Below are 23,375 nucleotides of genomic sequence, written 5' to 3' on the forward strand. Positions count from 1 at the left end.
GGAGTTAAATAAAGCCACTACATAAAAATTTATATGGTATTACCTGTACATTTTTGTCGCATTTTATTCAACTCGTTAAATAAATTCAATATGAAAAGACACTCATGTAATATCCTCTATATCTGTTTGCAGGTGGCATGCCAGATGTATCACAGGGGACTTTACGCAAGTTTAGTTCAGGTTACAATGGATGTATCCAGGAAATGGTTCTAGATAATGATTTCTCCCTATCACTTCTACAGTCTGCAGACAGTGGTAGAAATATTGTACCATGCTCATAGTAGCTTCATTCTACTTTCATATACAAACACAAACGATGTTATACAATGAAGAAGAGGTTGAAAAATATAACACTTACCGTTGATATGTGATAAAGGAGAAATATGATACAGAAGCTATGTTTTAGATAGCTTTTGAAAAGAAAAAAAGTAAAGCAGCAAAATGTTTATATATGTACTTTACATTATACATTATATGAAAACAACAAAATGCACTACACACTTAAAGTGTTCTTTTCATACAGACTGTACCAGAATAAAACAGCGAAAAACACACATAAATGGCACTTTGCTTTATGAGTTGTGCAGTGAAAGACAGTATACATGTACTTTGATTTAAAGCAGTGTGGGACAATGTGGATACTGAGGTGAAAACACAGTTCATACTTTAATAGACAGCTTTATGAATATCATTCTGATATTGAAATAGTATACATGTTAGTGCTTTAAATGAACAACTGAACTCTTGACAACATAAGTACATGATTGAGAATGTTTGTGCCATACTTGCCATATGGTATTTCTTGTGTAGTGTATATAATGTACATATACATTACAACAGAATATAAATTAGGCTTAAAACTAACAATAGTCCCATGTGTGTTATAGAAATGTTTAATTCAGTCGCTGTATGATTATTTTTATCCTGATAAGCTTCTATACACCTTATACATGTAAAATATCACCAAGTCATAAAAGTGTATATAGGTTCAGTAAGTATGTATGCTCTACCTTTAACATATGTCGTGTAACCAGTGAAGTGTGAACATTACAGTCTAACTTTGTTCCTGAACTCGTCGGGACAAGCAAAGTTTACTCTAGTTATCAGTAGTTCGAGCCGTCAAACTAAATACATTGTATAGGGATTTGGCTGGGACCTGACAATGAGTTAGGATGAAGAATGATGTTTGAATTATCAGAGTTCAAGCGAACAAAGTTTGACTGTATATAGTTCTGCGATTTTGATTGTAAGATTAATAACATCTGAGATTTTGTTATGATTAAATGATACACAGTCTGGAATTGAAATGAAGCTGTAATATTTTAAAAGTTTCAGAAAGATATTACCTTAGTTAGCTGAAGGATTTTCAGTGTAATGAATTTTGACTGGATGTGAATTTTGAATTTTGACTTATGTTGAATGGAACTGATCCCGTCTAAAGTTGTTCACAGAGCAATAATGTTTTCTTTTTATACCTGGTAGATAATACAGACTGATATTTTATATCAAAATCTGCACCTGAAGTCTACAACTAATAATGGGATCTTCACCAAACTTGGTCTGAAGCATACTTACATTCCTTGGAATTATTCAGGTCATCAAGTTCAAACTACCTTTTTGCATGAATGAATTGATAGTAACTTCACACTGACCTTGGTATTAAATTGTGCTCACAGCAGAAAATGGATACAAAAGCCATAAAATATACTTGAATGTCTTGATAGATTTTTACTGAACATGTTTCATAACTACATGAATTTCTCTTTTTCCAAAGTGAGAGATAATATGGCCATTTTAATTGTCTGGTCAGCAGACTTTTCTTAATATATTATGAAATTTTAATACATGTAACTTGTACCCAATTTTGCATTTTAGAAGAATACATATTAACTTGAGACAGGAAATGGCATAGGACAATCTTTATGTAAATAACTGCATTCTTTAAGACTTATTAAATTTTTTCCCCAGAGACATACTGGGAGGACACTGAGATATTGTTAGAATTATGATATTTAATGGCTAAGTGTTGTTTTGGGTATATTTTTACAGCTATGAAATATGTTTGTGCCATAATACATTAAGCTGTGTTGTTTGTGATTGTTCTGTTTAAGTGTATTAAACAATGATTGTGTGGATATTTGTTTACTTGTTTAGATAGGCATATAATGCACTTATTTTTGTAGTAATGTGATATGTGTTAACATGTTTAAAATCCTTTTTTTTTGCATTTTCGGAACTGCTGCAAGTCTTACATGTATTTGTTAAGTTAGTGTAAGAAATTCCAGAAAATACCATTTCTGCTCTTCCATTGTCGCTAACTTTCCTTTCTTCCATTGTCGCTAACTTTCCTTTCTTCCATTGTTGCTAACTTTCCTTAACTATGAGACTTAAGAATTATCTAAAAAAAAAAAAAAAAGTGGGATATTTATTTTTGAATCGAAAGTTATTTGTAGAGCATATTAGTATTGACAGCAGGAAAGAATAGAATGCCCATGGTCCTTAAAAAACTGTCATGTGATGTGTTTATATTATTTTACAAAGATGTGCAATGACAAGGTATTCAGTTTTGAATGTTACAAAACTTTAATGTTGGATGTTATAGTTTCATGTTGTTTTCTGTTTGATGGTTGTTACACCTTAACTCTGTATACACAGAGTGGTGCAGTTTATTCACTTTTTTATTTTCCTCAAGATGTTAAGTGTTACTTACAGCCTGTTGTGACTTGTTCATTTTCGGAAACTGTGCAATGAGCCATAACCTGAACTTAAAATCATTTATATGACTGTACTATTGTTGATAATAAAGGGTTGTATCTCCTACATGCGGCCCATTTTTGACTAGTTTGATAAATATCTACAGAAGAAAAATATTCTATTTGCCGTTTACAGCCTTATAAGATTGTATGTTATTGGCTTTGAGATATATTATGAATGAAGATTGTTTTCTTAAAATGTGGGAGTTATGTTCCATTTATTAAAACACACAAAAGTCTCCTGTTAAATGTTTTCTAAACTTTTATTTCTGATATTTCAACAATTAAATTTCCAACAATAATGTTTCTTTACTTTCACAAAGTTACTTAGTTTAAAACACAAAGTTTCCTTTAAGATTAATAACACAAGAGTTGATCACTAAGAGTCCTTAATTTGTTCACTAAGTAAAATGTAGCTTAACCCTTTCCCACATCGATACGTTTATCACCGTATCTATCGATTACCAAACAGAAACGTATTGACCCGTGTCTATCGATTACCTGATAGAAACATATAATACCGATTAACGGCCATTTGAACAGAATCGTGTTATCCCGTGTCTCATAATCAATCGTTTTATTTTCGTTCTTTTCCTAAAGAAACAAATTCTGGATGTTTACTAACTCAAAATACGAGATTTCGTCATCATTATTTACGTACAAGATCATGTGGTTACTATTTAAATTTATCGAGTACTTTGCAAGAAAAAACACCGGGGTTTTTTCCTACATGTGCACGACGCTACGTCATGGAAAATTACTGAGAAAACTACTTGCAACTGGCCGGTTCGCGGGACTTTCCTCGTTCTAAAAATAACAACCATTTAATATCGAAGTATTTTTAAATGTGTTAGATCATGAAGGTCACGCGTGATATATGCGGATTTCCCCTAAACAACAATTTGTGTATACGATGGCTTGGAATTTATGGCCTTACATAACAGGAAGTGTTAATCAAAATAGAAGGAACACGGCTTCCAAATATTTTATGACACCCCAAGAGTTAATTGCAGCGGAAGTCACCTGTGATGTACCGACGTTTGATCATCAAAATATTACGTAATATTATCTAAAAATATTTTAATTTTTAGCACAAGAATACTGTTGTCAGTTACGAGTCTCGATGTCAGCGATCTTTTTGCACTTTCAGAAATTTTATGATCCGTTATTTATGTAGTGTTTTTCAGTTTGATGGTTGTTTTCTTTATATAAATACTTACCGATTCCGATTCGGAAGATGAGTCTATTAACTATAAATCAAACTTTCAAACATCAAAATAAAAATGTATATGAATTTCAATGTGAAAGTAATCCAAAACAGAATTTTATGCCTAAAAATATATTTCCCTTAATTACTTTAACACTTTATATCTTCGAAACTCAAAGAGAAACTACAATAAATTTTGTATCATCGGAAAGAGAATTTAAATTGCTATAAACTTTATATTGACAAAAATAATGTCAAACTCACAGAAAATATTAAAATAATGACATTTTTAACATAAGTGTGTGTAATCACAAAATAATGCCAACACCTCTGTTCAGATAAGACAGTCACGCTTATCAGCCATATACCGATTATTCATTATTGATTATCACTTATCAGTGTTATGTAAAAGAGGCTACTTTGGCTTCTGTTCTGTGTGGTAAAGGGTTAAGTAACACAAAGTATCTATATATTTATTTTTGAAAATCAGGTTTATATACTTTCTTATTATTTGGCTTAACAAAGGATGCATCACTTTTGATAATCATCAAACAACAAACAGTCTGAACAGTCTGATTAGATATAAACCTGGAAGTTTTTGGTGATAAAACAAATGTCTATATCCATTAAATAAAGATCTTCAGATAAATACCATTGACAGCTTCTTAAAGAGACTGGACACAAGTGCTATAAGGCAAACACCTTAAGCTTTCTTGACATATGTAAGATTTGCACAGATTATGATTTTAAGGAAATTAATTTTCAAAATACAAACTAAATCAAACATTGTAGTAACCTCAAAATTGAAAGTATAATTTTCAAAATCTACATGTTTTAATGAAAATTTTGATACCAAACACAATTATGTTCTTACATGATATGTTACAGTATATGATGTTCTGTAATAGAAAATTATGCATCATAATAGATACATTTATCATATATTCTAATATGCTTGTTTCTGTTAAAACACGCTTATGCTAAAATGACGTCATGTAAACGTGCCATAACGTCAATATTTTTGTTGCGACCAAGAAAGAGTGTATAGCAAAATCGTGTTTTACCTAAATTAATACACTCTAAATCAGTTATACATTGCCAGAATCATTCCTGTATTAATAACATTAAAACACAGTTTTTCTGTACATTATTTCTTAAGTGAAAAGGGTTGTAAATGGTAGATACAACTTTACATAGTAGTAGTAGTAAAAAGGGTATATGTGCAAATGGTTAGATAATTTCAGAACAATCAGTATAGTGACAGTTGTTTTTGTTAGTATTCTGAAGCATTAAATATGAAGATGCAGTATGGCAAGGAACAGTTTTGGTGAGAAATCTGTAAAACAAAATGAACAGTTTTTTTTAGTCCCCTACTGGTTGAAAACCAGTTTTGGGGACTATAGGAATGTGCTTTTCCGTCTGTCATTCTGTCATTCCGTCATTCCGTCCGTCTGCAATTTCGTGTCCGGTCCATAACTCTGTCATCCATGAAGGGATTTTAATATTACTTGGCACAAATGTTCCCCATGATGAGACGACATGTCAAGCACAAAACCCGAACCCCTAGCTTAAAGGTCAAGGTCACAATTGGAGGTCAAAGGTCAACAGGGCCTTTTTCCTGTGCGGTCCATAACTCTGCCATCCATGAAGGGATTTTAATATAACTTGGCACAAATGTACCTTATAATAAGACGATGTGTCATGCACAACTTTCAGACCCCTAGCTAGGTGAAGGTCACACTTGGCAGTCAAATGTTAACATGTTATGAACAGGGTCTGTTTCATGTCCGGTCCATAACTTTACCATCCATGAAGGTATTTTAATATTACTTGGCACAAATGTTCCCCATGATGAGATGACATGTCATGCGCAAAACCCGGACTTCTAGCTCAAAGGTCAAGGTCACAATTTGAGGTCAAAGGTCAATAGGGTTTTTTTCCTGTCAGGTCCAGACCTCTGTCATCCGTCAAAGGATTTTAATATTACTTGGCATAAATGTTCCCCATGATGAGACGACATGTCATGCGCAACACCCAGAACCCTAGCTTGTAACTTGGCATAAATTTTCACTACCATGAGACGTATTGTTGTGCGCAAGAACCAGGTCCCTAGGTCTAAGGTCAAGGTCACACTTAGAGGTCAAATGCCAAATTCAAGAAAGATTTTGTCCAGAGCCTTTCTTCTTTATGCATTGAGGGATTTTGATGTAACTTGGCACAAATGTTCACCACCATAAGGCACTCTTGTTTTTAGATTTTTAAAATTATGTCCCTTTGTTGTTACTATAAATAGCTTATATTGTAACTTATTTATTACAGGCCATAGGGAAAAATTGAGACCTGTGGTACAACATGCATGTTACATCCAATTTTTAAGTGTATTTTGACCAATCTCTACCTGGTAAAAAGTTTTGTGTGGACTCGTATAGAATTATTATTTTTTTTTTTTTTTTTTTTTTGCTATAAATAACTTATATGATACCTTTTTGATAATCGGCCAAAAAAAATTCTATATGAAAACAACTATAGGTTTTTATTTATACAAATTTTAATCCAAGTGTTTTGTTATAACATATTGTAATATAGTACAATATTGTTTATACATTATTGACAGATATCAGTTCATTGTGTTATACTGCAGTAGAGAAAATATGGTGCCTTCCAGTAGGGGACTTTGTATTGCATGGCAATACTTCATTCACTTGTTTTTTCAGTTTTGTCAAAACAAATGTTTTTCACTTACTACCATTTTTTGTGGAATTGATTTGTTGTTGATAATAACATGTTTTGCAAAAATCAAAAGTATCTTTTTAACACACCAGAACACAATGTGCTCAAGGTGAGCTATTGTTATCATTCATCATGTGTCTGTCAATCATTTAGCGGTGCTCAACAGATCTCTAAAACCATTTGTTGAAAAGTGAAGATGGCAGTTTCTTGGATAGTCCTCTTCTAAAGTTGTTCAAAGGTTCCTTTTGAAGCAGCCAAAGTTAAAAACAGAAATAGAAAATCTTCAAACAACATCACCTAATGTTTAATCCCATTTTGAAATAGTTCCATGCAAATATTCCTTTGGTGACTCTTTACCAAGAATGTTTACATCATTACAGAACATCAAAAAATGCTAGGGGCAGACTAGTTTTCCATGTATGGCTTTATGGAAAACTTTGAAAATCTTCTCTAAACCTGCAGGTCAGTTTTCAAAGGAATTTGACCAAATTATTTATTGTAACCAGGTCATATGATCTTTGAAACTCTAGTGAGAGATACAAGGCCATCTGGCCCTCTTATTTTACCTTTGTTTTGCGTATTAAATTTTTTATTGTGATCTGTTCATTATTTATACCTGTAAACATTCCTCCTTAATACATTCCATTATTCATTTACAAACAATTTTGTCAGTGTCTTTTACAAAATCAAATTTTGTTTCAGTTTTTAGCTTGACTTTTCCAAGAAAAAGTAGAGCTATTGCACTTGCCCTGGTGTTGCCGTTGGTTAAAGTTTTTGATAAAGTCAAATTTTTTTGTTACCATCAAAGCTATTGACTTGAAACTTTTATTTACTATCAAAGTCTACACCAGGAGAAACAATCCCCATAACTCTGATTTGAATTTTGAGAGAGTTATGTCCCTTTTTAACTTAGAATTTTTTTGTTAAAGTTTTTGATAAAGTTAAATATCTCTTGTTACTATCAAAGCTATTGACTTGAAACTTAAAACAGTTATTTACTATCAAAGTCTACACCAGGAGAAACAATCTGCTTAACTCTGATTGAATTTTGACAGAGTTATGCCCCTTTTTAGGTTGAAGTTTTTGATAAAGTAAAATATCTGTGTTACTATCAAAGCTTTTGACTTGAAACTTAAAACATTTATTAATTATCAAAGTCTACACCAGGAGAAACAATCCCCATAACTCTGGTTTGAATTTTGACAGAGTTATGCCCCTTTTCAACTTAGAAATTTTTGGTTAAAGTTTTTGATGAAGTCAAATATCTCTGTTACTATCAAAGCTTTTGACTTGAAACTTAGAATGTTTATTTACTATCAAAGTCTACACCAGGAGAAACAATCCCCATAACTCTGGTTTGAATTTTGACAAAGTTATGCCCCTTTTTAGAAATTTTTGGTTAAAGTTTGATTAAGTTTTTATTACTGGCAAAGCTCTAATTCAGAGTGAAGCACTGAGAAAAGTCAAGCCTGCTTGTCTTACGGACACTTCTTGTTAAAAACTCTACTGTATATAGTTACCATTCAGGATTTGAGAGTTTTTGTTGTTGTTCTTTTTAAGACAGAGAAAAAAACATTTTGGCCTCATTTAGGACTGCCATCTGTGTAGCAGGTGTATGGAAACTCACATTGTTTGTTACAGACTATAAAAAGGGATTGTGGTATTGGAAAGTGTTTGAGTAGTTCAAATAGATTTATTCGCCACTTTGTCAGGGAATCTTCTATACATTTGTACATTTTGTTCATCAGGTCAGTTACAAGAGTATTTGAATAAGAAAACACTTGTTTTAACTTTCTTTTCACACAAATGTTTTTGCTACATATTAAAGTTACAGATTTTTGTTATTTAGTTAAAATTAGCTTTTCATGAAATTAAAGTTTGAAGATATACAAAAAAATTACCAGTATGTGTGATGCTATTTCGATGTAAATGAGATGTGAAACCAAAATTTGTAGTCCTGTTTGGTGCCATATAACCTATACTGCATTGATGCGCCGTAAAACCCAAATAAATAAATCATTTTCCAAAATATATATGAGGAAATAAGTCTGAACATCTTTTCCCAAATTCATGCATACACACTTATGCTTGCTAACAGATAGTTTGTGCCCACTGCTATTTCTGTAAATAGCAACTTTTCTGTGATCTTATAATATATCTTGCCACACTAAACATTTTCTCTGCTTTTATTGTTGTAAAAGTGATCAGTGTACATATAATTATATATTAGATTTCAGAATTAGAATTGTGTTTGTGATATTCAACAAGAGTACAGAATAGAGTTTTCAGCAGTAAAACAGTTGAAGGATATGAAAGCTTGCATTTAGTTTGTGAATTTACATTCAGCCTATAAAAGCTAATTGCATTTGATTACTGTAATAAAAAATACCATTATAGTTATGCTGTTAGGGGCCAGACATGGGAGGGTCTTTGGGGCCAAAAATATAGGAGTATGTCATTAATACTGAAAAAAAATGTTACAACCACTACATTGACCTTGTGTCCCTTTTATTGAACATTGAATATTGTAAACATATGCTAGTACCGGTACTTGTTGTTCCTAAACTGGTGCCAGCAGTATATAATGACCTCTTCTGAAATAGAGAACAATTTTCATACAGACTGATCAGGGGACATTTGTGAACATCACATAATACAATTCAGAAAAATGTATACCTGTACTTTAAACATTGAAATGAAATCACTTTCTGAGGCAATTTTCAGTTCATTGTAGCCATGTGTGACAAATGTCTCAAGACTTATTGCTATATCACCAGCTTTGGCATCATCATTCCTACAGATTCTGTTAACTATCACAACAGCAGTCAAGTCTCCTCGTACTTGGACTCAGTGTTGTAATATTATCTGGTCCTTTCGGATCATGGAATCCATTCAGTGACTATGGTAATAGAATTCAGCTTAAGTCAGTGCTAGGGGGAATGAGGGGTGTAGCACATTCCATTACCTCACATGAACAGATTCAGTAAAACCAACTCTGCTATTATTTTATGGTGCGTTCTGTGTTTCCAAAGGATCTTCTTACAGATTTTATTAGCAAGCTCATATCTCATTCTCATTACTTATCACAACTGAATGAAACTTCTTACCTGCCTTCCCTGTAATACTATAGGAGCTATATTGGAGTAATTTGTGTCCACTTGTTGGTCCATCCGTCCATATTCGTGTCTGCTCCATGTCCTCTTAACTACATTGAAGATTTTCATAAAACTAGCATCAGTTGTTTACCTCATCAAGACGACATGCAGAGTGCACACCCAGGTCACTCGGTCCAAGGATATCTAATAGCTTAACTTTTATGTCCACTCCGTGTTCTTTAAACCGCTTCAAAGATGTTCATAAAACTAGCATCAAATAATTACTTCCATCAAGATGGTACATCCTAGGTCACTTAGGCTAAGGTCAGGGTCACACTTGTAGGTCAAACTATAGTCCCCTCATTCACAGAACAGCCTATTTGCCAGGGGATATATACATTCACTGAATTGGCTTGTTGTTTTTTTTGCATTGGCATCTACATGGTAAAGTTTTATTGTAAGCTGGTATCTCAGTACACACAAACAGGATAGATTGAAACTTCACACATTTGTTCACTATGATGGTCTGACTTGCATTGCACAGGTTCCATAAATCTGTTTACAATTGTTACAAAGTTATGCCCCTTTTTGACTTTGCAATTTTTTGTTAGCTCACCTGTCACAAAGTGACAAGGTGGGCTTTTGTGATCGCGCAGTGTCCGTCGTCCGTCCGTCCGTAAACTTTTGCTTGTCACATTTTTTGTGGGATCTTTATGAAAGTTGGTCAGAATGTTCATCTTGATGATATCTAGGTCAAGTTGAAACTGGGTCACGTGCCTTCAAAAACTAGGTCAGTAGGTCTAAAAATAGAAAAACCTTGTGACCTCTCTAGAGGCCATATATTTCACAAGATCTTCATGAAAATTGGTCAGAACGTTCACCTTGATGATATCTAGGTCAAGTTTGAAACTGGGTCACGTGCCTTCAAAAAGTAGGTCAGTAGGTCTAAAAATAGAAAAACCTTGTGACCTCTCTAGAGGCCATATTTTTCACAAGATCTTCATGAAAATTGGTCAGAATGTTCACCTTGATGATATCTAGGTCAAGTTCGAAACTGGGCCACGTGCCTTCAAAAACTAGGTCAGTAGGTCTAAAATAGAAAAACCTTGTGACCTCTCTAGAGGCCATATATTTCACAAGATCTTCATGAAAATTGGTCAGAATGTTCACCTTGATAATATCAAGGTCAAGTTCGAAACTGGGTCACGTGCCTTAAAAAACTAGGTCAGTAGGTCTAAAAATAGAAAAACCTTGTGACCTCTCTAGAGGCCATATATTTCACAAGATCTTCATGGAAATTCATCAGAATGTTCACCTTGATGATATCTAGGTCAATTTCGAAACTGGGTCACATGCCTTCAAAAACTAGGTCAGTAGGTCTAAAAATAGAAAAACCTTGTGACCTCTCTAGAGGCCATATATTTCATAAGATCTTCATGAAAATTGGTCAGAACGTTCACCTTGATGATATCTAGGTCAGGTTCGAATCTGGGTCACGTGCCTTCAAAAACTAGGTCAGTAGGTCAAATAATAGAAAAACCTTGTGACCTCTCTAAAAGCCATATTTTTCATGGGATCTGTATGAAAGTTGGTCTGAATGTTCATCTTGATGATATCTAGGTCAAGTTCGAAACTGGGTTAGTGCGGTCAAAAACTCGGTCAGTAGGTCTAAAAATAGAAAAATCTTGTGACCTCTCTAGAGGCCATATATTTCATGAGATCTTCATGAAAATTGGTCAGAATGTTCACCTTGATGATATCTAGGTCAAGTTCGAAAGTGGGTCAGGTGCCGTCAAAAACTAGGTCAGTAGGTCAAATAATAGAAAAACCTTATGACCTCTCTAGAGGCCATATTTTTCATGGGATCTGTATGAAAATTGGTCTGAATGTTCACCTTGATGATATCTAGGTCAAGTTCGAAAGTGGTTCACATGCCATCAAAAACTAGGTCAGTAGGTCAAATAATAGATAAACCTTATAACCTCTCTAAAGGCCATATTTTTCATGGGATCTGTATGATATTGGTCTGAATGTTCATCTTGATGATATCCAGGTCAAGTTCGAAATAGGGTCATGTGCGGTCAAAAACTAGGTCAGTAGGTCTAAAAATAGAAAAACCTTGTGACCTCTCTAGAGGCCATACTTGTGAATGGATCTCCATAAAAATTGGTCAGAATGTTCATCTTGATGATATCTAGTTCAGGTTTGAAAGTGGGTCATGTGCCGTCAAAAAGTAGGTCAGTAGGTCAAATAATGAAAAAACGTTGTGACCTCTCTAGAGGCCATATTTTTCATGGGATCTGTATGAAAGTTGGTCTGAATGATGATTTTGATGATATATAGGTCAAGTTTGAAACTGGGTCAACTTCAATAAAAAACTAGGTCAGTAGGTCTTGAAATAGAAAAACCTTGTGACCTCTCTAGAGGCCATACCCTTGAATGGATCTTCATGAAAATTGGTCAGATTGTTCACCTTGATATCTAGGTCAAGTTTGAAATGGGTCACATGCCTTAAAAAACTAGGTCAGTAGGTCAAATAATAAAAAAACCTTGTGACCTCTCTAGAGGCCATACTTTTCATGGGATCTGTATGAAAGTTGGTCTGAATGTTCATCTTGATGATATCTAGGTCAGGTTTGAAATTGGGTCAACTGCGGTCAAAAACTATGTCAGTAGGTCAAAAATTAGAAAAATCTTTTGACCTCTCTAGAGGCCATATTTTTCAATGGATCTTCCTAAAAATTGATTTAAATGTTCACCTTGATGATATTTAGGTCAGTTTAGAAACTGGGTCACGTACAGTCAAAAACTAGGCCAGTAGGTATAAAAATAGAAAAACCTTGTGACCTCTCTAGAGGCCATATTTTTCATGAGATCTTTATGAAAATTAGTGAGAATGTTCACCTTGATGACATCTAGGTAAAGTTCAAAACAGGGTCACGTACCTTCGAAAACTAGGTCAATAGGTCAAATAATAGAAAAACCTTGTGACCTCTCTAGAGGCCATATTTTTCAATGGATCTTCATGAAAATTGGTCAGATTTTTTATCTTGATAATATCTAGGTCAAGTTCAAAACTGGGTCACATGAGCTCAAAAACTAGGTCACTATGTCAAATAATAGAAAAAACGACGTCATACTCAAAACTGGGTCATGTGGGAAGAGGTGAGCGATTCAGGACCATCATGGTCCACTTGTTAAGTTATGTATGTATGCTGGTATCTCAGTACCCACTAATGGGAAATGGATTGAAAATCTGACGTGCATAGCACAGTTTTACAAATGTATGCCCCTTTTTCAACTTAAAAATATTTTTGGGGTAATCTGTCATCTCATTAAGCATTATAAGAGGGGAAAAGTCTATGACACAAAATTGTTGCCCCTTTTGTTAGCCCACCATCATCAGATGGTGGGCTATTAAAATCACTCTGCGTCCGTGGTCCGTCCGTCCGTCATTCCGTCCGTCCGTCAGTCCGTCCGTCTGTCCGTCCGTTAACAATTTCTCGTTATCGCATCTCCTCAGAAACTACTGGGGGGATTTTGACCAAACTTTGTCAGAATGATGTATTGGTACCCTAGTTGTGTCCCCCTGAAAATCAGACTGGTTCAACAATTTATGAGTGAATTATGGCCCTTTGTTTATTTCTATAATTTATATAGGGAAAAACTTTGAAAACTTTCTTGTCCAAAACCACAGAGCCTAGGGCTTTGATATTTGGCATGAAGCATCATCTAATGGTCCTCTACCAAGATGATTCAAATTATTTCTCTGGGGTCAAATATGGCAGCGCCCTGGGGGTCACATGGTTTATATAGACTTATATAGGGAAAAACTTTGAATAACCTCTTGTCCAAAACCACAGGGCCTAGGGCTTTGATATTTTGTATGTGACATCATCTAGTGGTCTTCAACTAAGATTGTTCAAATTATACCCCTAGGGTCAAATATGGCCCCGCCCTGGGGGTCATATGGTTTACATAGACTTATATAGGGAAAAACTTTGAAAATCTTCTTGTCCAAACCACAAAGCCTAGGGCTTTGATACTTGTAATGTAGCATCATCTAGTGGTTCTCTACCAAGTTTGTTCAAATTATCCTCCTAGGGTTAAATATGGCCCTGCCCCCGGGGTCACATGGTTCATATAGACTTATATAGGGAAAAACTTTTAAAATGTTCTTGTCAGTAACTACAACATTCAAACTTGGACCACATGTATATTTTTGAGTGGCAAGATGAACCTTGACATGAGTTGACCTTGATTTTGACCTAGTGACCTACTTTCACATTTCTGTAGCTACAGCCTTCAAATTTGGACCACATGCATAATTTTGTGCACTGGAAAAAACTTTGACCTTTATTTTGACCTAGTGACCTACTTTCACATTTTTGAAGGTACAGGCATCAAATTTGGACCATATGCATAGTTTCGTGTTTCAAAATGAAATTTGACATTGATTTTGACCTAGTGACCTACTTTCACATTTCTCAAGCTACAGCCTTCATATTTGGACTACATGCATAGTTTTGTGTACCGAAAAAAACTTTGACCTTGACATTGACCTAGTGACCTACTTTCACATTTTTGAAGGTACAGGCTTCAAATTTGGACCACATGCATAGTTTTGTATTCTGAAATAAAATTTGACCTTGATTTTGACCTAGTGACCTACTTTTACATTTCTCAAGCTACAGCCTTCAAATTTGGACCACTTGCATAGTTTTGTGTACTGAAATGACCTGTGACCTTTACCTTGACCTAGTGACCTACTTTCACATTTTTAAGGTAAAGGCTTCAAATTTGGACCACATGCATAGTTTTGTATTCCGAATTAAAATTTGACCTTGATTTTGACCTAGAGACCTACTTTTACATTTCTCAAGCTACAGCCTTCAAATTTGGACGACTTGCATAGTTTTTTGTACCGAAACAAACTTTGACCTTACATTGACCTAGTGACCTACTTTCACATTTTTGACCTACTTTCACATTTTTGAAGGTACAGGCTTCAAATTTGGACCTCATGCATAGTTTTGTATTCCGAAGTAAAATTTGACCTGGATTTTGACCTAGTGACCTACTTTTACATTTCTGAAGCTACAGCCTTCAAATTTGGACCACTTGCATAGTTTTGTGTAACGAAATGAACTTTGACCTTAAGATTGACCTAGTGACCTACTTTCACATTTCTGTAGCTACAGGCTTCAAATTTAGGACCACATGCATAGTTTTGTGTACCGAAACAAACTTTGACCTTGACATTGACCTAGTGACCTACTTTCACATTTTTGAATGTACAGGCTTCAAATTTGGACCACATGCATAGATTTGTGTTGTGTACGGAAACGAAATTTGACCTTGAGCTAGTCAATAAGTCTTGAAATTTGGAACACTCAAAAATGGCACATTGGTGGGCGCCAAGATCACTCTGTGATCTCTTGTTTATATCTATGTTTTCATTGTTTTAAGACTTTTTATTAGTCAGGTGTTGCTGTCCGCCAACAACTGTTGTTTTTAGCTCACCTGAGTACAAAGTGCTCAAGGTGAGCTTTTGTGATCGCCCTGTGTCCGTCGTCATTCGTCCATCATCCGTCATTGGCAACAATTTGACTGTTAACACTCTAGAGGTCACAATTTTAGCCTAATCTTAATGAATTGGTCAGAATGTTACCCTAAATAAAATCTTGGACGAGTTCGACATTGGGTCATTTGGGTTCAAAAACTAGGTCACCAGGTCAAATCAAAGGAAAAGCTTGTTAACACTCTAGAGGTCACAATTTTGACCCAATCTTAATGAAACTTAATCACAATGTTACTCTCAATAAAATCTTGGACAGAGTCAATATTGGGTCATGTAGTCATGTAAAACTAGGTCACCAGGTCAAATCAAAGAAATAGCTTGTTAACACTCTAGAGGTCACAATTTTGGCCCAATCTTATAGAAACTTGGTCAGAATGTTATCCTTAATAAAATCTTGCAGGAATTCGATATTGGTTTACCTGGGGTCAAAAACTAGGTCACCAGGTCAAATCAAAGGAAAAGCTAGTTAACACTCTAGAGGCCACTTTTATGATTCTATCTTCATGAAACTTGGTCAGAATGTTAATCATGATGATCTTAAAGTCCTATTTGAATCTGGGTCAGGTAGGGTCAAGAACTAGGTCACCAGGTCAAATCAAAGGAAAAGCTAGTTAACACTCTAGAGGCCACATTTATGACCTTATCTTAATGAAACTTGGTCAGAATGTTAATCTTGATGATTTATAGGTCAGGTTCAAATCTGGGTCAGGTGGAGTCAAAAACTAGGTCACCAGGTCAAATCAAAGGAAAAGCTTGTTTACACTCTAGAGGCCACTTTTATGACTGTATCTTCATGAAACTTAGTCAGAATGTTAATCCTGATGATCTTTAGGTCAGGTTCAAATCTGGGTCATGTGGGGTCAAAACTAGGTCACTAGGTCAAATCAAAGGTGATGATCTTTAGGTCGCTAGGTCAGGTGAGCGATACAGGGCCTTCATGGCCCTCTTGTTTTATAGTATACCTTCAACCTACCCACATTACATGCCCCCCACCCCCACTGCCACCCTCCTTTGCACTACTTTTCATTTTGTTTACTTTGTCATATTTCTTATCACCATTTATTGTGTTTTGTTTATTGTTTCTTACTCCACATGCACCCACCGAAGATTACATCCTAAAACTGAACCCTTCTTTCATAATATGTACAATTCTTTCACTGTGACCTTTGTTGCCTGCAGACATCTCTTTTTGTGTGTACATGTATATAGTTGTGTACAAATTTTGCCTATGAATTTAACTTTCTTGTTGTTTTGTGATGTAATAATCTGTATTGAAAATGACATGTTGAAAGAGACAATAAATGATAGAATATTGCCTGTACTTGTTTGTTTACTGGGCAGACATCGGAGCATCTATGGCCGCATCAGTGTTATTATATTTCTAATTTTAGGCAGTACTGATTAGCACATAATTATAGTGCTGTACAAATAAGCACAGTATTAATTCATAACAATGCTATGTATATAACATTTAGTACAAAATTGTGTTTACATTGATTCATCCCTAGTGAGTACTGAATTTTTTAATTAGAATGCATTTGTGGCAAATTAGTAAAAACATAATATTACTTATTGATAAAGAACTTTGTTTTCAATCTACAATTTTATTTACACAAAATTTTGACAAATATTTTACTGAGTTTGGATTATGGCCTCCAATTTAAAAGAAAACAACAATCAGTTTCATATTTGTCTACCTGTTTTCTGCAGTTTGCATGAATGTAGAATAAAATATTCCTCATTTAACTTTGTGCCAACTTCAGTACTGAGTTATTCAATACAGTACGTCAAACCTATTTATTTAAACCAGCTTTGGACCTACACAGATGCCAGTGACTAGCTTAACCACTACAGGTGAATGTCATATTGTGACCATTACAGGTGAATAAGACAAATTTACAACTACAGGTGCATTTTACATTATAACCACTTAGATGCACCTGAGAAGCTTACACAAGTGTGTATCACATTGTTATGAATACTAATACAGGTGACAAACAGTACTTCATTTACGTCACATTGTGACTGCTGCAGGTGCATGTTACAAGTTTACAACTACAGGAGCATGTCTTATTGTCACCTTTACAGCTGCATGTTACAAGTTTACAACTACAGTTGTATGTGAGAAGCTTGCCAATACAGGGGCATGTCCCATTGTGACTGCTACAGGTGCATTTGACAAGCTAACCACTACAGCAGCATGTCTTATTGTTACTACTACAGGTGCATGTGACAAGCTTACATTTACAAGGACATGTCTTACTGTGACACTCAGCAGACAAGTACACTAGGAGTCTCACGTGTCATACGTCATGTGACAAGCTAACAACTACAGGGCATGTCTCACTGTGTCTACTACGGTGCATGTGACAAGCTAACAACTACAGGGCATGTCTCACTGTGTCTACTACAGGTGCATGTGACAAGCTTACAACTACAGGTGCATGTCTCACTGTGTCTACTACAGGTGCATGTGACAAGCTTACAACTACAGGGGCATGTCTCACTGTGTCTACTACAGGTGCATGTGACAAGCTTACAACTACAGGGATATGTCCATGTGACAAGCTTACAACTACAGGGGCATGTCTCACTGTGAATACTACAGGTGCATGTGACAAGCTTACAACTACAGGGGCATGTCTCGCTGCGTCTACTACAGGTGCATGTGACAAGCAAGCTTACAACTACAGGGGCATGTCTCACTGCGTCTACTACAGGTGCATGTGACAAGCTTACAACTACAGGGGCATGTCTCACTGCGTCTACTACAGGTGCATGTGACAAGCTTACAACTACAGGGGCATGTCTCACTGTGTCTACTACAGGTGCATGTGACAAGCTTACATTTACAAGGACATGTCTTACTGTGAACACTACAGGTGCATGTGACAAGCTAACAACTACAGGGGCATGTCTCACTGTGTCTACTACAGGTGCATGTGACAAGCTAACAACTACAGGGGCATGTCTCACTGCGTCTACTACAGGTGCATGTGACAAGCTTACATTTACAAGGACATGTCTTACTGTGAACACTACAGGTGCATGTGACAAGCTAACAACTACAGGGGCATGTCTCACTGTGTCTACTACAGGTGCATGTGACAAGCTAACAACTACAGGGGCATGTCTCACTGCGTCTACTACAGGTGCATGTGACAAGCTTACATTTACAAGGACATGTCTTACTGTGAACACTACAGGTGCATGTGACAAGCTAACAACTACAGGGGCATGTCTCACTGTGTCTACTACAGGTGCATGTGACAAGCTAACAACTACAGGGGCATGTCTCACTGCGTCTACTACAGGTGCATGTGACAAGCTTACAACTACAGGGGCATGTCTCACTGCATCTACTACAGGTGCATGTGACAAGCTTACAACTACAGGGGCATGTCTCACTGCGTCTACTACAGGTACATGTGACAAGCTTACAACTATAGGGGCATGTCTCACTGCGTCTACTACAGGTCCATGTGACAAACTTACAACTCTTGGGGCATGTCACGGAGAACATATGCCTCGCACGGCGATCAAACTCACGACCCCGCGATCATTCCCTACACAGAATAACACTATCAAAGCCTTTCTGAAAATAAAAGATATCTTTCCCATTGAAATAGACTTTTATAGATTTTAGATCTAGTCAAAACCATTTACTTTAGTTCTCTCTACTAGATATATCAGTATAGGCTTATTTTTCCTCCTTTTTTTCATGGTGCTAAAAGTTGAGGATCCTGTCCTCACCGCCACCTCAGCCACACTTTCGAAGGTGGGGCCCTCCGAATATCTCGAGCCAGATATTTCCACCCGTAGCTTCTACACGCCCTATAATCTCCAGAATCATAACCAGCGTTATGTATGGAAATGCTTCTGCTGTGATTTCCGGTTATGATGGATCTAGTATGAAAACATAGATACAGGTAAGCTAATCTTACCTATTTTTCTCATAGTACTGCAAATGAAAAATCAGCGAATGCTCTTCGATGCGCGATTGAACAACGATTACGTTTTTGTACAGGCACACACAATTTCCCGTGCAGCGACTGACTATTTGCTTCCAAGTTGTACCTCTGATGACATTTCAGCAGTTCAGAACCACCAATATCGCATTCTTTTTTTTTTTTTTTTTTTTTTTTGGCAAATAATTAATGATACACAAACGTTCCAATTTGTTCCCACAAAGTGTTTTGAGACTCTATAACGTGATAACGCGACACCATAAGACAACATGACACCGGATCGTTCAACGTGACGCTTTTCCGAGATTGTTTTCGTTTTGCAGTCAAGTATTTTCAATTTTGTCTACACACAATGTGAATCAATGAAAACCAAATTCCTACCGGGTTTCGAGGATAGAAAGAGGCATCTAAAGGAATGATTTCTTAATAAAAAGGACCACCAAATAATCACACAGATGGCTTATCCACGGCGAGATTTTCATTGTTTTGGATATTGAACCGAGGATTTGTTCTCGTTTCTGAGGCAACAAGCTTGGCATTATCCTCAGTAAATAGACCAACATTCTATCTCTTTGTCTGCAAACTATCCCGGCGAAATCTCCATTACTTCCGAAAATACGAGGTGTTCAAGTCGGATGGGTAGACCACAAATGTTTTGTCTGACACCACATGATTCGCAGAGAAGGTTCTTACTGACACCAAGTTCTGATTATAGGATGTTCTGTCTGACACCAACTTTTGACAATACGTTTTCTTGCCTTTTTTTCGCTCGGTTTGCAGTAGGGTTGTGCCTGACAACCATATCAGAATTACTTCTGAGTCCCCCTCCGAGGTGCACAACCCTCAAATTATTAGAGGTTTTACTTTATCTTCACATTTAGTGCCGTGACACATAAAATCGTACTGAATTTCCTCTTGGCATGTAAGTGTTTTCAAAACCAGTAAAACATTCCCCATAGTGTACTAGCGTAAATTCGCCACAGTTGAGATCCATTTACTATACTTTCTAGAACCGTAGAAACTCATATATCATCGTAAACTACAAATAATAAGCTGTCAAACTATGAAAAGAAAAGGGGTTATGGTCAGAATTGTGGTGAAATGCCGCCAGACTGAAGCCCCGACCCTTTCTCGGATCGCGTGGTTGACGGCGTCGCACAGTGAACGACCCTACTTTCGTTTTCTCTGTGAATCATTTGCCATAAAATAAACACGCGAAACTTATCATGAAACCTGTCTTATTTTACTGAAAGTATATTCTGCGAATGAAACAAGCCCCCATTTTACACGCAAAAGTGCCAAAAAAAAAATGAAAAAATGAGGGTTTATTTTATGGGTATTTCTTTCACACGGCCTGTAAACACTGGCTCGTCCTCTTTGAGGAGATGAGTTGAAAAAAGTGCCAATGATACTTCCGAGAAGGCGCTAATGACCGGAAATTAATGCAGAATGTAAACAAAGAAGAAAGGTAAGTTGATTGTTTCCTTTCTCAGATAAATTTAAGGCCCTATTTCAAAAAATAGCGAATGTAGTTCCATTCAGAAATGATTATACTTTTTATATATGAAGGCCATTTTGCAAAGTAAATGCATTCCTTGACGTGAGAACTTTTGAAAGTCGGAAAATAGAGCAAGTCCAAACCAAAAGTAGACATTGTCCCATATATTTCGCCCTAATTTACACAAATTTAAGATTTTATAGTCCCTGCATCAATCTTGCTGAAAAGCTTATCTTACTGCTGCATGACTTACGTGGTTTACTAGCATGTTTATCCCGTACATGTGCATTTAACACCATGTGGAGGAGCCATCGCCGCAGAGGAGGCGCTAAGAACCGGAGTGGGAGCCAAAGCACTTTGAAATTGAGATTTTTAATGTATCATCAATTCTCACATACCAGAGCTATATCATGATTCCCTTGGATTGTGACAAACATCTGATGGATGATATTGTAACAACATCCTATTCATTTAGAATGTATTAAGAGATATTTACACTTCTCTTTTCTTTTGCACTTGTCTAATGATGGGCTATCATGGCGTTATAAGTTGTATAATTATGATATTTTCTATGTAAGGGATATTTCCTAATGCACAACGGTTTTCGTGTCCCGTGAACGCATTTTGGATTATTTAATAGTTAGTGTTAACTTTGTGGTAGTCTTGAAATGCAATTGCAATATGTGCTTCACTAGGTATTTACAAATGCTAAATAAATATATTTGTTTACTTGTAAATTGCTTAATTCGATTACATATATGAGAAAATGCTAACACTCAAAATACTCTCCCAGATGTTCTAACGATAACAATGAAACTGAAAACGGTAGATGTTTATTCCCCGGTCGAACCGCATATAGGTTTTGTCTTATCCTTGTCCGTTTGTCAGTCGTTCTGCAGTCAAAGTCATATTAAGTTATTATTTAGTACTGGGAGTTTGTAAATAGGGTGCCATCTGTTGAGGCAATATTTGATGTCAGACTTTGTTTTAATTAATGCTACGTAGTCAGAATGTGTATTGACCGTTACTAAGCTTACAGTTACAGAATTATAAATACAACTGTTTAATTTTACTTAAATAACGTTTGTAAGGAAACATGTATGTTGTTACTTTTAAACAAACTCATATGGAACGAACAGAAGTAATAATATCATACAGAATTGGGCATCCTTTCTTTGCGATTCCTTTCAAACATTTAAAATAAAATTGACCATTTAACATTAAACTATGTAGCCGTTGCATTGATACATATACATATATTTTTAGCTCGATTTTTCGAAGAAAATGTAGAGCTAGTGCACTTGCACTGCCGTCGGAGTCGGCGTCGCCGTTGGTCGTTTTTTATAAAGTCAAATATCTCTGTTACTATCAAAGCTATTGACTTTAAATTTAAAATAGTTATTTACTATCAAAATCTACACCAGGAGAAACAATCCCTATAACTGATTTGAATTTTGATGGAGTTATGCCCCTTTTTAACAGAGAATGTTTGGTTAACCCTTTTGGTTAACCCTTTTGATAGCATCAAATATCATTGTTACTATCAAACAGAACAGAACAGAACAGAATTTTATTGAGACTTGTACATCGTACATCGTCTAAACACCAATATTACAATATACATAGTCACGTTCATACAATTTTAAAGAAAGTAACAAACATGTTGTTAACTAGAAAAGAGAAAACAATTACTAGACATATAATATATAATCAAATATAATGCAATTAACAAAGGAAGTGAGAATACAATGACATGGGTTTTTTATAATGTATTAATAATAACCAAATTTCTTTTTTTGATTTCCTCTTTGATACATTTACGCACATTTATAAACTCATCTTTGTTGGTCGAATTTAGTAGTGATGGAACTATTGACTTGAAACTTAAAACAGTTATTCACTATCAAAGTCTACACCAGGAGAAACAATCCCTATAACTCCGATTTGAATTTTGACAGAGTTATGCCCATTTTTAACTTAGAATTTTTAAGTTTTATAAAGTTTTTACTGGCAAAGCTCTAATTCAGAGTCAAGCACTGAGAAAAGTCGAGTGCGCTGTCTTATGGACAGTTCTTGTTATTTTAGGTAGAGTATGTGCATTTGGGTAGTATAATACAATATCAAGCATCAAATTACAAACATTAATCGAAATAGATATTACATTGCGAGAACGAAAACGCTTTATACGAGTGTTAATCAGCCAGGAAAAGAACTGGTCAGTGGCTCCGACTCTGGACATTTGCGCCTCCTCCCAGGCTTTGGCTCCTCCTCTTAGCCAAAATTGAACATAGAGGGATAAAACCCGCCGTTAAAACACATAAATAATTCAGATTTAACATACCATTATGGGAAAAATTGGTACAATGTATGTTTACTCTTATTTGTGTAAATTAGGGCGAAATATATGGGTAAATCTCCACTTTTGGTTCGAACTTGCCCCATTTTCCAACTTTTAAAAGTTCTCACGTCAAGGAATGCATTTACCTTGCAAAATGACCTGCATATATAAAAAGTATAATCATTTCTGAGTGGAACTACATTGG

General features: G+C 35.6%; 1 protein-coding gene across 1 annotated transcript in view; it reads left to right on the plus strand.

Annotated features, from left to right (window-relative positions):
• LOC123524488 (pikachurin-like) overlaps window positions 1–16,681 on the plus strand; it is a 120,843-nt gene extending 104,162 nt beyond the window's left edge. The window contains exon 14 of the mRNA XM_053538832.1: window positions 133–16,681. Within this exon, the coding sequence (XP_053394807.1) occupies window positions 133–281 (149 nt within the window). The 3' untranslated portion in view covers window positions 282–16,681. The remainder of the gene's footprint in view (window positions 1–132) is intronic.
• The last annotated feature ends 6,694 nt before the right edge of the window (window positions 16,682–23,375 follow it).

Source organism: Mercenaria mercenaria, chromosome 3 (assembly GCF_021730395.1).
Source record: "Mercenaria mercenaria strain notata chromosome 3, MADL_Memer_1, whole genome shotgun sequence".
In the NCBI taxonomy this organism is placed as follows: Eukaryota; Metazoa; Mollusca; class Bivalvia; order Venerida; family Veneridae; genus Mercenaria; species Mercenaria mercenaria.